Here is a 12,287-nt window from a genome sequence, read left to right on the forward strand (position 1 = left end):
CATATTCGCATTTCATTCGCCAGACGTGAGGAGAAGTTCAAGGTAGGACTGGTGTAAAAACTTAAATGACACAGCTAATATGTTATGTTTTCATTCTTGTTTCGAGGCTTCTCAATGTTTTTATATTGGAAGCTTGTTGAAACTGTATGGAATTCAGTGTTTCCCCTAGGTTTACTGCTTTGGGGGGGGGGGGGGGGGGGGGTGGCATTAGGATATATTTTTTTTAAATCCTCTGGAGCAGAGAGAGGAGCTGTGGATTATTGTTATTGATTAATGCATCATTGTTTCTTAGGGTCCTAAACACTAAACTCACAACTTAAAATGAAAGCATGTAGTTTATTTAATAAAAGAGCACACGTTCAATGTGAAAAATGACAGTAGATAGGCTATAGATTAGTTGCAATTTTTTTTTGAAACACCTTGAATTTCAGGCGGGGCGCAGCGCCCCTCCAAGACAATGGTAGGGGAAACACTGGAATTAGAGACACGTTTTAGGCTAAAACGTTAGCAGCTACGGCTAATGCTAGCTTAATTGGGGACACGTGTCAGCATTCATCTAGTCAGTAGGCCTACATTTGAGTTTTTTATTCAAAATAATGTTATTTAAGGCAGTTTTTTCCATACATTTATTGAGCAAGCATTTGTAGATAATATTGATGAGAGTAATTCATCCTGGTAAGTTCCAATTCCATGTGAGTAAAACATTGTAAAAGTAGCATGCTTCACAGACATAGCTGTTAGCCCGTTGCTGCGTAAACAGTGAACTATGCTCTGATTAAGTTGATGAAATATCTCAGATATTTAGCGTGATTGCTGACTGTTACCTATGTTATTGCCGTCTTATAATCACAGCTTTCCATGTCTTACATTTGTCTGCACTTTTCAAGCTGTTAGCTGCTGGAAGCAGCCTGTTAGTTAGTCATCTCAAGGTTCAAGGTTCAAGGTTCTTTATTGTCAATCTGACATAGCTACAGAGTAATTATGCAGTTGAAAATCTTATGTCACAGGCTTCTCCAACAATGCAACATAATAACATAACATAATAACAATAAGAGCAAGAGCAATACAAAAATAGTAATAGTTATAAAAATGAAATAAAGTTATGATGTGGAATAGTGCAGTATGAGTCTATATACAAGTTATTGGAATGATATATATATATTAGGTATTAGATACATACTACTGAGTAGCAGTTGAATGTTTGATGTTGTTTCAACAGTTCAATTGTTTAACAGTCTCACTGCCCGCGGGAAGAAACTGTCTCCGAATCTTCTTGTCCTTGCCCGGATGCTGCGGTAACGTCTGCCAGACGGCAACAGAAAGAACAGTTTGTGGCTGGGGTGATGGGGGTCTTTGATAATCCGTAGTGATTTCTTCCTGAGCCGCTGGGAGTAAAGGTCCTCCATGGATGGCAGCTCCGTCCTGGTGATGTGCTGTGCAGTTTTCACCACCCTCTGTAAAGCCTTACGATCGAGGTCGGTGCAGCTGCCGTACCAGGCCGTCATGCTGCCAGTGAGGATACTCTCTATCTATCTGTTTCTGCATCTGAGTGTAAAGTACATTTAAACCCATACAATAACCTATACATAACAGCGTTAACACTGTGGTTGAGATTGTGAGGGAAGCATCCAGTGAAAACATGAAGCTGAACAGTTTATTTTGTTTATAGATGCCAAATGCACTGACTTAGCAGCCATTGTTACACATATTGAGCTGTTTCAGTGGCATGGCTTGCGTAGATAATCAAAGGGTCTGTTTTCTCACCAACAGTGAAAATGAACCCTTTGCTGGATATGGCATCAGCAAGACCCCGGAGAGCAAAGATTAAACCTAGAGAAGAGGCTGCACATTTTACATCCTTGTGCAAAGACAAGGATGGATTTGATGTGAAGTTCATAAATTCCTTCAAAGGTGAGTGACAAAAGTATTTGCTTACTATTCTTGTCATTAGCATGACAAATGTGTATTGTTGTTTAACCTCATCACTTCTCCTGACCCATCCTCTGATCTTTGTTAGGTCGAGGAGTGTTCAGCTGCCGACCCTTTCAAAACGGAGACTTCCTAATTGAATATAGAGGGGAAGTCATAACTAAATCTGAACGTGAACACCAGCAACAAGTATACCATTGTGCACTTAAGGTTTTCATGTTTGACTTTCGTATAAATGGACAAGAGTTATGGTAAGTAAATATTGTAATGTTATTTCTAAATGTGTAGTTACCCAGACATACAAACGCTGCTATCTTGATGTTAAGTTGGGCATACAGTGTACATTGAGCCTTTTTTTGTCTATATGTATTTGATCTAATGCTAGTTTGCTGTGGTTGTAATACTGTTAGTTTGTAATCAGAATTGTGTCCTTGCCCAATCAGTGTTGATGCTGCCAAAGAGGACAACTCCCTAGGGAGACTTGTCAACGATGACCATGTGAACCCGAACTGCAAAATGAAATTGAACAAAGTGGATGGAAAGCCCCATCTTTGTCTTTTTGCACTCAAAGACATCAGTCCTGGAGAAGAGATAGCTTATGACTACAGTGATTCTGATTGGCCATGGAGATGCAAGGTATTTACGAATGGTGTCTTGTATCAACACTCTGCTATGTAAATCTATCATTTAACACTATGTTCACAACAAACTTAGCTCTTCCATGTCCAATATGTTAGTCACATGGAAAATTGAAATTTCAACAGTTCTATACAAAATGCTATTAATACAAAAGATGATTTTAAATGATGGCCATTGACTTGATGACCTGTTATTGAACTATGAGGTGGATATTGTGTGTTAACTCACAACAACAGGCAAGTAAAGCATTTGTGTACTACTCTGGATGTTTAGTGATTAAACTTGGTCCTTCTTCATCCACAAGATTTCCACTGAGGCAGAGACTCTGCATGAAGAAGCTGCCATGGCATCTGAGTCCCACTATGATGACATTCAACAGGTGAGTTAACCACAACTCAATGTTGGTATTAGTTACATGTTTCTTTCCAGTTATAAACCATGAAGACTGGATGTGAATGCTGAGGTTAGATACACAGGTCCTGTGTATCACTCTACTGGACAGCTTTAGACACTAAGAGGACTGTGTGTCAATGCTGTTTTTCTTCTGTTAAACTGAATGATCATACTCTTTAGATATGAAATACTATAATCAGTGTCTTTCTACCTGATTGTAATAACTCACAACAAGAGCAAGTGAAGCATTTGTGTACTACTCTGGATGTTTCGTGATTAAACGTAGTCCTTCTTCATCCACAAGATTTCCACTGAGGCAGAGACTCTGGCCGTTTCTCAATCGCGAGGATATTGGCTTCCAAGCCAATATTTCAAGGATGCTACGTCATCGAGTGCCGCCGAAGGACTGTTCCATACTTGGAATTCTACCGAGGCCGCGTCCTTGGTTTGGGGGAAATTTCGAGGCTGCACATGGGTAGACTTTGCGTCCTTAAAATCCCCACAATGCTTTGCGCATGGACCAATTTCCCCAAATCTGTGGCGGAAGATGTAAGTTGGGGCTTCTCATATGATGCACACCTGCACACTTGCTAGCCTGTTCCACTCTTTGTTTTCCGAATGCCAGGAAGTATTCTTGCCTCGCTTCTGAAGCAAGATGCTCGGCTCGGCTGTGCTACCAAGCAAGCATCCTCACGATTGAGAAACGTCCTCTGTATGAACATGCTGCCATGACATCTGAGTCCCACTATGATGACATTCAACAGGTGAGTTAACCACAGCTCAATGTTGGTATTAGTTACATGTTTCTTTCCAGTTACAAACCATGAAGACTGGATGTGAATGCTGAGGTTAGATACACAGGTCCTGTGTATCACTCTACTGGACAGCTTTAGACACTAAGAGGACTGTGTGTCAATGCTGTTTTTCTTCTGTTAAACTGAATGATCATACTCTTTAGATATGAAATACTATAATCAGTGTCTTTCTACCTGGTTGTAATAACTCACAACAAGAGCCAGTCAGGATACTCTCTATGGTGCACCTGTAAAAATTGCAGAGTATCCTGGAGTCCATGTTGAACCTCCACATTCTGCGGAGGATGAAGAGCCGCTGTTCTTCTATCAAGCTGCTATCATCTAAATGTCGGTGCTCCTTCAAATGTTTTTGATATCTTAAAATCACTCTCAGCAAAGGCTACATACATTTTGTTAATTTTGGTCCAAAGCGCCTTACAATAAACGACACAACATTGTAAGAACAAGAGCTGAGCTGGAACATTTACTTAAAATAAGCTAATCCACAGTAAGAGCTGCTCAGTAGGTGCACAACTTTAAGTATCATCTTTCTTTTCTGTCAAGGTGCGGGTGTAGACTCCCTGCTTTTGTAATCATGTAATAACATAATAGCTGAAATGAAGATTGAATATTTACACAAATCTCTTGGTTAAGATGGATGTTTTCTTCTTCTTTTCTATCATTGAACACAAATGCAGATGAGAATGACAAGGAGCCTGGCAGGAGAGGGGACATGCATGAGCCACCTGGTAAATGTACACAAAATACTCTGCTACTACCAATGAGTCACTTTCTCAAGCATGGAGGTTAAACCCTGGTTCAGGTTATCGTGAAGCGTTAAACGTTAAAGCCATGAACTGAATTTTTCTGTTAAACTGGAAGATTTGAGTTTATCATGACCAAAAATGATCAGAATATGGTTTCCTGAAACTATATTGTTACATGCGTCTTTTTCCTGTTAAGAAGTCATTTAAAAACATTGTGAGGACGAAATACAAGTCTCAGAAAACTTGATCCTGTTAGTACTATTATTATGTCAAATACTAACTTTAAGCTGCTTAAGTAAAAAAAGAAAACGTAACCCTACATACAGAAGAATCATTCCTGCAAGCTCTGCACAGTTAGACTTACAGATGTTTAAATATGGCAAAGAGCAAGCATTAGCATTTGATCCCTACATGCTATTGTTCAGAACCAGCACAATATCAGAAATTGGAAGAATGAATGCCGGAAAGACAGTTCGATTCCTTCATCCCAAACCCATTTGTAGTTATAGTTTTAGTAAGTAACATAATACATCTTAAATAAAATACGTGTTAACGTGGTTACCATTGACTGATCTCTTTTTCTGTTTGTAGAGTCTCTTGAAAATGCTGTGGAGAGGAATCCCAGGAGGATGCAAAAACAGAAGTGGTCTCCAAAAGAGGTGGCAGCAGTTTTGAGACACTTTAATGCACACATTGCCAAGGGGAGATTGGCCACGATGATAGAATGCAGACAGTGCAAAGCAGCAGAGCATCCTATTCTGGCTGGTCGCTCTTTGCAAAATATTAGAGACTTCGTCAGGAACCAAGGCACGGCTCAGAAGAAAAAAGCACTGCTACAAAAAAGATGATGAGATTTAATCGAACATGCAGTGAGGACAGTTCACAGTTAAACTTTTCATTATTATGTTACATGTAGGAGCAATGTTTTATTATAAGGATAATTACGAGATTAAAGCTGTTATGTTAGGAGAATAAAGATGAAATCATTCCGGGGGCTGAGGGGTCGTTGCAGCAGATAGTTATATTGAAGGATTGGAACTTCACGGATCAAACACTCATAAACAAAACGTTGCTAAAACAGAAACTAACTACCGTAATAAGGTAAACAACTATCCACAATCCAATTTCATCAAAACAACTTCACACCCGCCGCCCTCTGAGCTGGACACATCACACAGGTGTCTGTCTGCAGCCGGAGGAGAGAGGAGGGGTCAGGGACCGTCTACAAAGTGCAACGCTGAATAAAGATACTATACTCAATAACTGCTCTGTTATAAAGCTACAAACATCACATTTTAAATCACACAATAATATACTGTTGCTTAAACTACACATGCAAGTTTGCGAAAATAGGTGGTTTTAGTAGTTTATTTGCAGTATTTTCTTCAGCGTTGCACTTTGTAGACGGTCCATGACCCCTCCTCTCTCCTCCGGCTGCAGACAGACACCTGTGTTATGTGTCCAGCTTGGAGGGCGGCCGGTGTGAGGTTGTTTTGATGAAAATTGGATTGTGGATAGTTGTTTACCTTATTACGGTAGTTAGTTTGTGTTTTAGCAAAGTTTTGTTTATGAGTTATTGATCCGTTCCAGTTCCAATCTGTCAATATAACTTCCTTGAAGATCTGCTGCAATGACCCCTCAGCCCCCGGGATAATTTCATCTTTATTCTCCTAACATAGCTACTTTAATCTCGTAATTAAGACTTTATTCTCCTATCTTTTCTTTTTTGTGTGGCCCTAATCCTCTGTCGTACCAAGGTAATGCTGGAAGGAGAGTTATATGTTTAAAATAATAAAGATTTAGTCTTAGCTCAATTTTCATGTGAGAAAATGTTATGTGAAAATAACCATTAAACTTGGCTCATTGTTCACTGTGCAAGGTGCAATATGTCCTTTTGTATCAGCTTTTAAACGGTAATGCTCCAAGTAGATGAGCAGTCTTGTAGGGCAAATAGCATTTTGTATTAGTGATAAACCAGTTCGGTCACTTTGCTATAAAATGGTTATCGGTTCTTTTCATATCGATGATGTAATTGCAATTAGCAGTGCTGCAAATATAAGCATTTACTTGCAAATGGATTTAATTCGTCTCGGAAGACCTGCTTGTAGTATACCCCTCTGGAGAGTATTAGAATGTGGTTCTACATTTGCATGAAAACAACAGATTGCAAACAGGAGGCAAGCAATAACCAAAACACATTAACATACTTTTAAGCTATATATCTATGGTGCACTATATTGTCTATTAAAATATTACATCACAAATCAGGTATTCCTATGCTGTTGTGCAAAACATTTTGTCCGTTTATAAAAGGTTTGTTCTTGTAATGCACAATCCAACACGTTTGTGTAAAGTTATGTTCCATTTAATCATGTTTGTCCCTTTAATACACTTCAGTGACATGTTTGTGTGTTGTATAGCTACTGTCCTCACAAATAACCATTGTGTCATGGGCGGGGCTTATGCAGCTCATTATCTGCTGTCCTCATAATGAAGCATGGTGTCAGGTTGTTGTATTTTGAGTTGTGCTATGTGTATGGGACATTTGAAGTGGGATTTGTGTTGTATGGCTCAAAATAGATTTTTTGATATTCAAAACATCTTTGTAAAGCTAGTGGAAAGGGGTGTCCACCTAATGATGGAAAAAACGTGTTTGGGTCAAAGTGTCCTTTTAGTTCACAAAAACCCGCATGTGTGTGTGTGTGTGTGTGTGTGTGTGTGTGTGTGTGTGTGTGTGTGTACACTGATGAATCGTTGGAGCTATGTGCAGCTCAAGGCATAATATACTCGAATGGGAGCTGCCTGGACGCTGCAATCATGTTGCGCGTACTATCCGTGCTGAGTGTGCTGACTTTTCGTACAATGTCCCACTGTCTGGCTACCTGCATAAAGTCAAGTGCTCGGCGCAGTTGTCGGCGAAATGTCATTGAAACAGCTCCTTATATCCGTTAGCGCAGCTAGCTAGCACCAGATGCTAACAACAACAACACGTAAGGTGTGCCTCGCTCGCGCGAGTCGCGCCACACATACACACTCCCTCCCGGTCCTCCCGATGGCCAGTCCGGGCCTGCCGGTGAGCGTGGAAGTGTGGTCTGCCACAAGCGGGCGGCAGGAGCGAGGCTGTCAGCATCAGCTTGTCGATGGTATTCACTCGATGCGCTCTGAAACTACGGCGGCCAAGGACAAAAAATACACATGCGTTAATCGCGTTAAAATAATTAGTGGCGTTAATTTTTTTTTGCGTTAACGCGTTATTAACGCGTTAACTTGACAGCCCTAATTTAAACGCTAGCAACGTAGCATCACAAAAATGTTTTTCCGACCAAAGCTAGCTCTAGCTCTAGCTCCGTGTGTTAGATCGGTTGCATACACGCTACGCCAGCTATAATGTAATTACGTTTCGCGACTGACCGCACGGCAAATCACCCGGAGTATACTGTCAATAGGTATTTTGTATGTGAATGCAGACATTCTCCTGCTATGAGATACATGTATGCAAGGCCATCTGCTGATATTAGAGTTGATATATGGAAACTCTAGCAACTTAGTTAGCACAGTTAGCACTGTGTCAATGGCTTAGCAGTCCAACACAGTTTACACATTTAAACAGTCTTGTTTGATAAATACACAAATAACAATGCAAACGTACAGGTTGTGTACCCGGATCTTCCCCTGCTCCAAACGGTCCAAACAAGCTGTGCATATCCGGCCTCAAACTGGGCAATGTTTTGGAAGCTTTCGTCTGTGAAATGCCGGTTCTTCGAACCTCTGGAGGAACACGCCGCTGCTGGTGTGGCCATAGCTCTTCGGGATTGGTCCATTTCGTTCCGGGTACCGCATGACATCAGGCGGTACCCGGAAGAATCAAATGGGCAGTGACGTATCTCCAACGAGGCGTTTTGGGGAGGTATTTTCTGTGTTAGAGTTTTACTCGCTACAGGGTGTACTTTCAGGGTTTTGACTCTGCACACCGTTTACATGCATAAAAACCTTCATAACACACAAGGGGACGGGTAATAACCGGAAAAGCATGACATGGGAGCTTTAAAGATATCAGCTAAAAATTTCTCCAGTTAATTACTTACAATACGGCAATTGTTTTTTGTATTACAAGTTTTCTGAAATAGCATGTTTAAATATGCAAATAAACCATTATCTCATGAAATATGCGCATATTTTAACACATTTCAGGAACCGAAATCTGAACTTTGGATAAAGCCAGGATCAAAATTATTGTTTCATTTTGTAGTCATATTAGTATCTAAGGCTTTTACAGAAGGGATTTTGGATATCTCTTTGTATCACTCCATAAATCAGAAAATACTGTCAACAGCCCTAAAATATCAATTTTCACCATGTTTTTAGGTATAAAATGTTATATAATTCAGGCTATGAATTATATATGACCAAACCCTTCTGTAAAAGCCTTCATAATATTGATAGGAATATAACTGGAAGGTTTGGTGTCTGTAACTGCTACTGAAGTGGACATTTCGAACTCAGAGTAGGAGAAAAAACTCATTTTGAGAAAACGACCTTTAAAGATTGCAGTGTGACGCTAGCTAAACCCTCCTGTTATCTGGATGATAGCTTGCGCATCGACGCACTCCGTGAAGGTATTTCATGTTCGGGGTCATTTGTTTTTTGTATAACCTTGCTTTGTGCAAGTGACAATTGTTGTCGTCTTCTCTGTGAACGTTTTTTTCTCCGTTATTTTGCCATTTTCAGATTTAAATTTCTAGCGGAAAGCTAACCAGGAACACCACGTGACGCATCTGAACGAATCACGTTGTCAGAAATTGACACCAGCCAATGAGATTTCGTTTCTTGGTTTAAGACCCCTTTGCACTTTCACGATTGGTTGCTGATACAAAGGAAATGACCATATTTGGATCCGATGAGATTGTGCAGGAGAAACGGAGCTTTCCAACGATACCTCTGAAGACATGGTGCAAACAGCGGTCGCGGTACTTTATGTTACGTTAGAATGCTAACTTTTGGTGAATGTAGGAGAAATCTACAGACGCAAATAGACAAACTATAGTAAAATAAACACTTAAATGTGTATTTTGTACGTTTTCCTTCCAAAAGCCTGAAAGAAAACATGTTATGGAATCAAAATAGCACAAAATCTCAAAATTGACCAGTGCAGGAAAAACGATGTTTTTGCCTGCCGTGTCTCGCCTTAAGCACAAAACAATAAATAAGGGCACTTTGACATTTATTTTTTATTTGATATTATTTGATCCTATCTTATCTTCTACTTTACACCTGCAATTTGTACACTGTCCCTGCCTGCACCATGTCTAATGTTGGACAATGTTGTCTCGTTGTTGCGATTAAACTGATCTTGTATCTTGCTTATTTCACCTTAGGAAAGCGGGCACGGGATGACAGCTTCCTTGACACCATCATGGCGATGGACCGCCGTGCCATGGTCAGCAAGGAGAATGAGGACCTGCGTGCCAAGGAGATGCACGACGAACGGCTGCTGCATTCACACAAGGCCCAGGAATCGGACGACCAGCTGCTCATGGTGATGCAGCGCCATGCTGACTCGGCGGCGCGCCAGGTGGAGCAACAAAATACCTTTCAGGCTGGGCTTCTGGCAGTGCAAAGCGAGCTGATTAAATACAACAGGCCTTCAATAAAAAAATAAAGAAAAACTTGTCGTCGTTGATAAACTGTACAATGACTTGTTGGGAGGCGTGTGGTGCAGTGGTCTGGTGCGTTGGTGTTCGGATCAGGGGAGCACAGGTTCAAACCCCACTGCAGTCAGCATGTCATTGTGTCCCTGGGCAAGACACTTCACCCCAAATTGCCTACACCTGGGACAGTTAATTTTGTATTATTGTGATTATATATATGCCACTGTTATTAATACTGACACTTCACTTTGCACTAAGGTGTGTCTGCTGCTGAGCCTATCTATTGTTATTATATATATATATATATATATATATATATATATGTTTTGATACTACTGACACTTTATTTGATATTGAAAATGTTAACTTCTATTTACATGCATACGACACACCTGGGACAGCGTGATGCTGTTATTGATATTGTCTTGAGTGTGGAATAAAAGAGAACCTACATGGCGATTAAACGGAGCCTGTATCTTACATTTTTCATTACATTTCATGTAACTAAGCTTGCTTATTTCTACTCTGACACTTTATCTTTACAGTGACCTGTGTAGCATCCTATACATCACATGTAAGTGATTATTCTGATACCATCATGTTTCATCAGTTATAAACTGGCGAAGCTTTATTTATTGTGGCTTTCAAAAAGATAATTTCATTGTATTTCAACATGGCGTCCAACACAAGCACTATTTATTTATAGAAAGAGAAATGGTTAAGTTTGTTATTACCAGTGTTGTGAGTTCAATATTTTTAATTAATTATAGTAAGGGAACATCTTAGGAGTTAGTGTAGTGAGTTTCAGAGCAGTGTAATAATTATTTGACCTAAAACTAAATGTTTTTATGAACATGATATGAGGATTTGCTAACTTTTGATTTCCCCCATTTTACACGACACAAATGGAGGCCACTATGGGCCACAACTAACACGTAGGTTTCTGTAGGGTTCATGGCAGACGGATGCAGTTGTTCTCAGGAGGATATATAATAAAGGTGTGTTAGCTGCTGAGCCTATTTAGTGTGCATACGACACACCTGGCACAGTTTATTAATTTCACACGTAGCGTAGCGCGTGCATGTCGTCGTCCAATCCTTTTGTCAATCCTTCTTAACCGCCTTCGCTTCCGAATCAGCATTGCTATTGCATTTGACTGGTCGACGATCTGTATTTGTGTTTGCTTAAATAACTCAGACGAAGCTCATGTCTGAGGTCGGAAGGTAAACAGACGCCTCATTTACAGCAAGTGGGCGCGGCAGTATACGCGGGAGGTTTTTCTTCTTCTTTTTCTCTCGGTTTTTTGGCGGATTGCAACTTTAAGGTGCATACCGCCACCTACTGTACTCGCCGTGAAGTTGTTTGCGGCCTGCCAGTAAACCCAAAGCAGAAGAAGAAGAAGTGACGTCAGTGGCTCATTAGCCTAATCCACCCCCAGGAACTCATTTTGGTGTGAACGCGATCTGCTTTAGTTCATCAGAACTAAAAGAGCTCTCATGAACTAAAGTTCTCATGAACTATTGTGGAAAAAGTACTTGGTGTGAACGCGCCTATTGAAAGCAAAGTTCGGTTAAATCTTTCTGCCGGGTTCCCCTGTGGGTGGTAGGGAGTTGTTTTTGAATTTTCGATTGCTGAGTACGTTGTCTGAAAAGCTGGTACTCTACCCTGATCATGATGTATTTTAGCAGGAAAACCAAATTTCAATGCAAAATCATTAAAGATTTTCTCAGCTGCAGTTTTACCTGATTTGTTTCGGGTTGGATAAGCCTGGGCAAATGTTGTGAAGTTATCAATTATCACAAAAATATATTCATACCCTCCCCTGCTTTTTTCAAGGTGAAGATAATCTATGGATACCATTTCAAATGGTGCTGTTGTTGCAGGTACATGACACATAGGGGCTCTGACATGCACTGTAGGTTTTTTTTGGATGTTACATTTGCACACCTGAGTGATAAAAAACTCAATGTCTTTCTGCATCCCAGGCCAATAAAACCTGTCTCGTGCGAGGTGTAAAACTCGTTCCACCCCCAAATGACCCATTTCACAGTGAAGGTACCTGTACACCGGTCCTCTGTACTGCTCTGGAAGCACGATTTGCGTACATGTTGCAGTTT

At 40.4% G+C, this 12,287-nt stretch overlaps 1 protein-coding gene across 1 annotated transcript; it reads left to right on the forward strand.

Moving 5' to 3' along the window:
* The first annotated feature begins 1,555 nt into the window (after positions 1–1,555).
* Positions 1,556–3,208, forward strand: LOC117470790 (N-lysine methyltransferase KMT5A-A-like). Its single transcript, XM_034115668.1, has 4 exons — positions 1,556–1,911; positions 2,018–2,180; positions 2,373–2,565; positions 2,873–3,208. Exons 1-4 carry the CDS (start codon positions 1,776–1,778, stop codon positions 2,954–2,956), a joined length of 576 nt encoding a protein of 191 aa, XP_033971559.1. The 5' UTR covers positions 1,556–1,775; the 3' UTR covers positions 2,957–3,208.
* The last annotated feature ends 9,079 nt before the right edge of the window (positions 3,209–12,287 follow it).

Source organism: Trematomus bernacchii, unplaced genomic scaffold (assembly GCF_902827165.1).
Source record: "Trematomus bernacchii unplaced genomic scaffold, fTreBer1.1, whole genome shotgun sequence".
NCBI classification, from domain to species: Eukaryota; Metazoa; Chordata; class Actinopteri; order Perciformes; family Nototheniidae; genus Trematomus; species Trematomus bernacchii.

Coding starts and splice junctions, on each gene's coding strand:
- LOC117470790 (XM_034115668.1), top strand. CDS start 1,776: ATGAACCCTTTGCTGGATATGGCATCAGCAAGACCCCGGAGAGCAAAG. Junction 2,181..2,372: donor ATAAATGGACAAGAGTTATG/GTAAGTAAATAT, acceptor TTGCCCAATCAG/TGTTGATGCTGCCAAAGAGG. Junction 2,566..2,872: donor ATTGGCCATGGAGATGCAAG/GTATTTACGAAT, acceptor TTCATCCACAAG/ATTTCCACTGAGGCAGAGAC.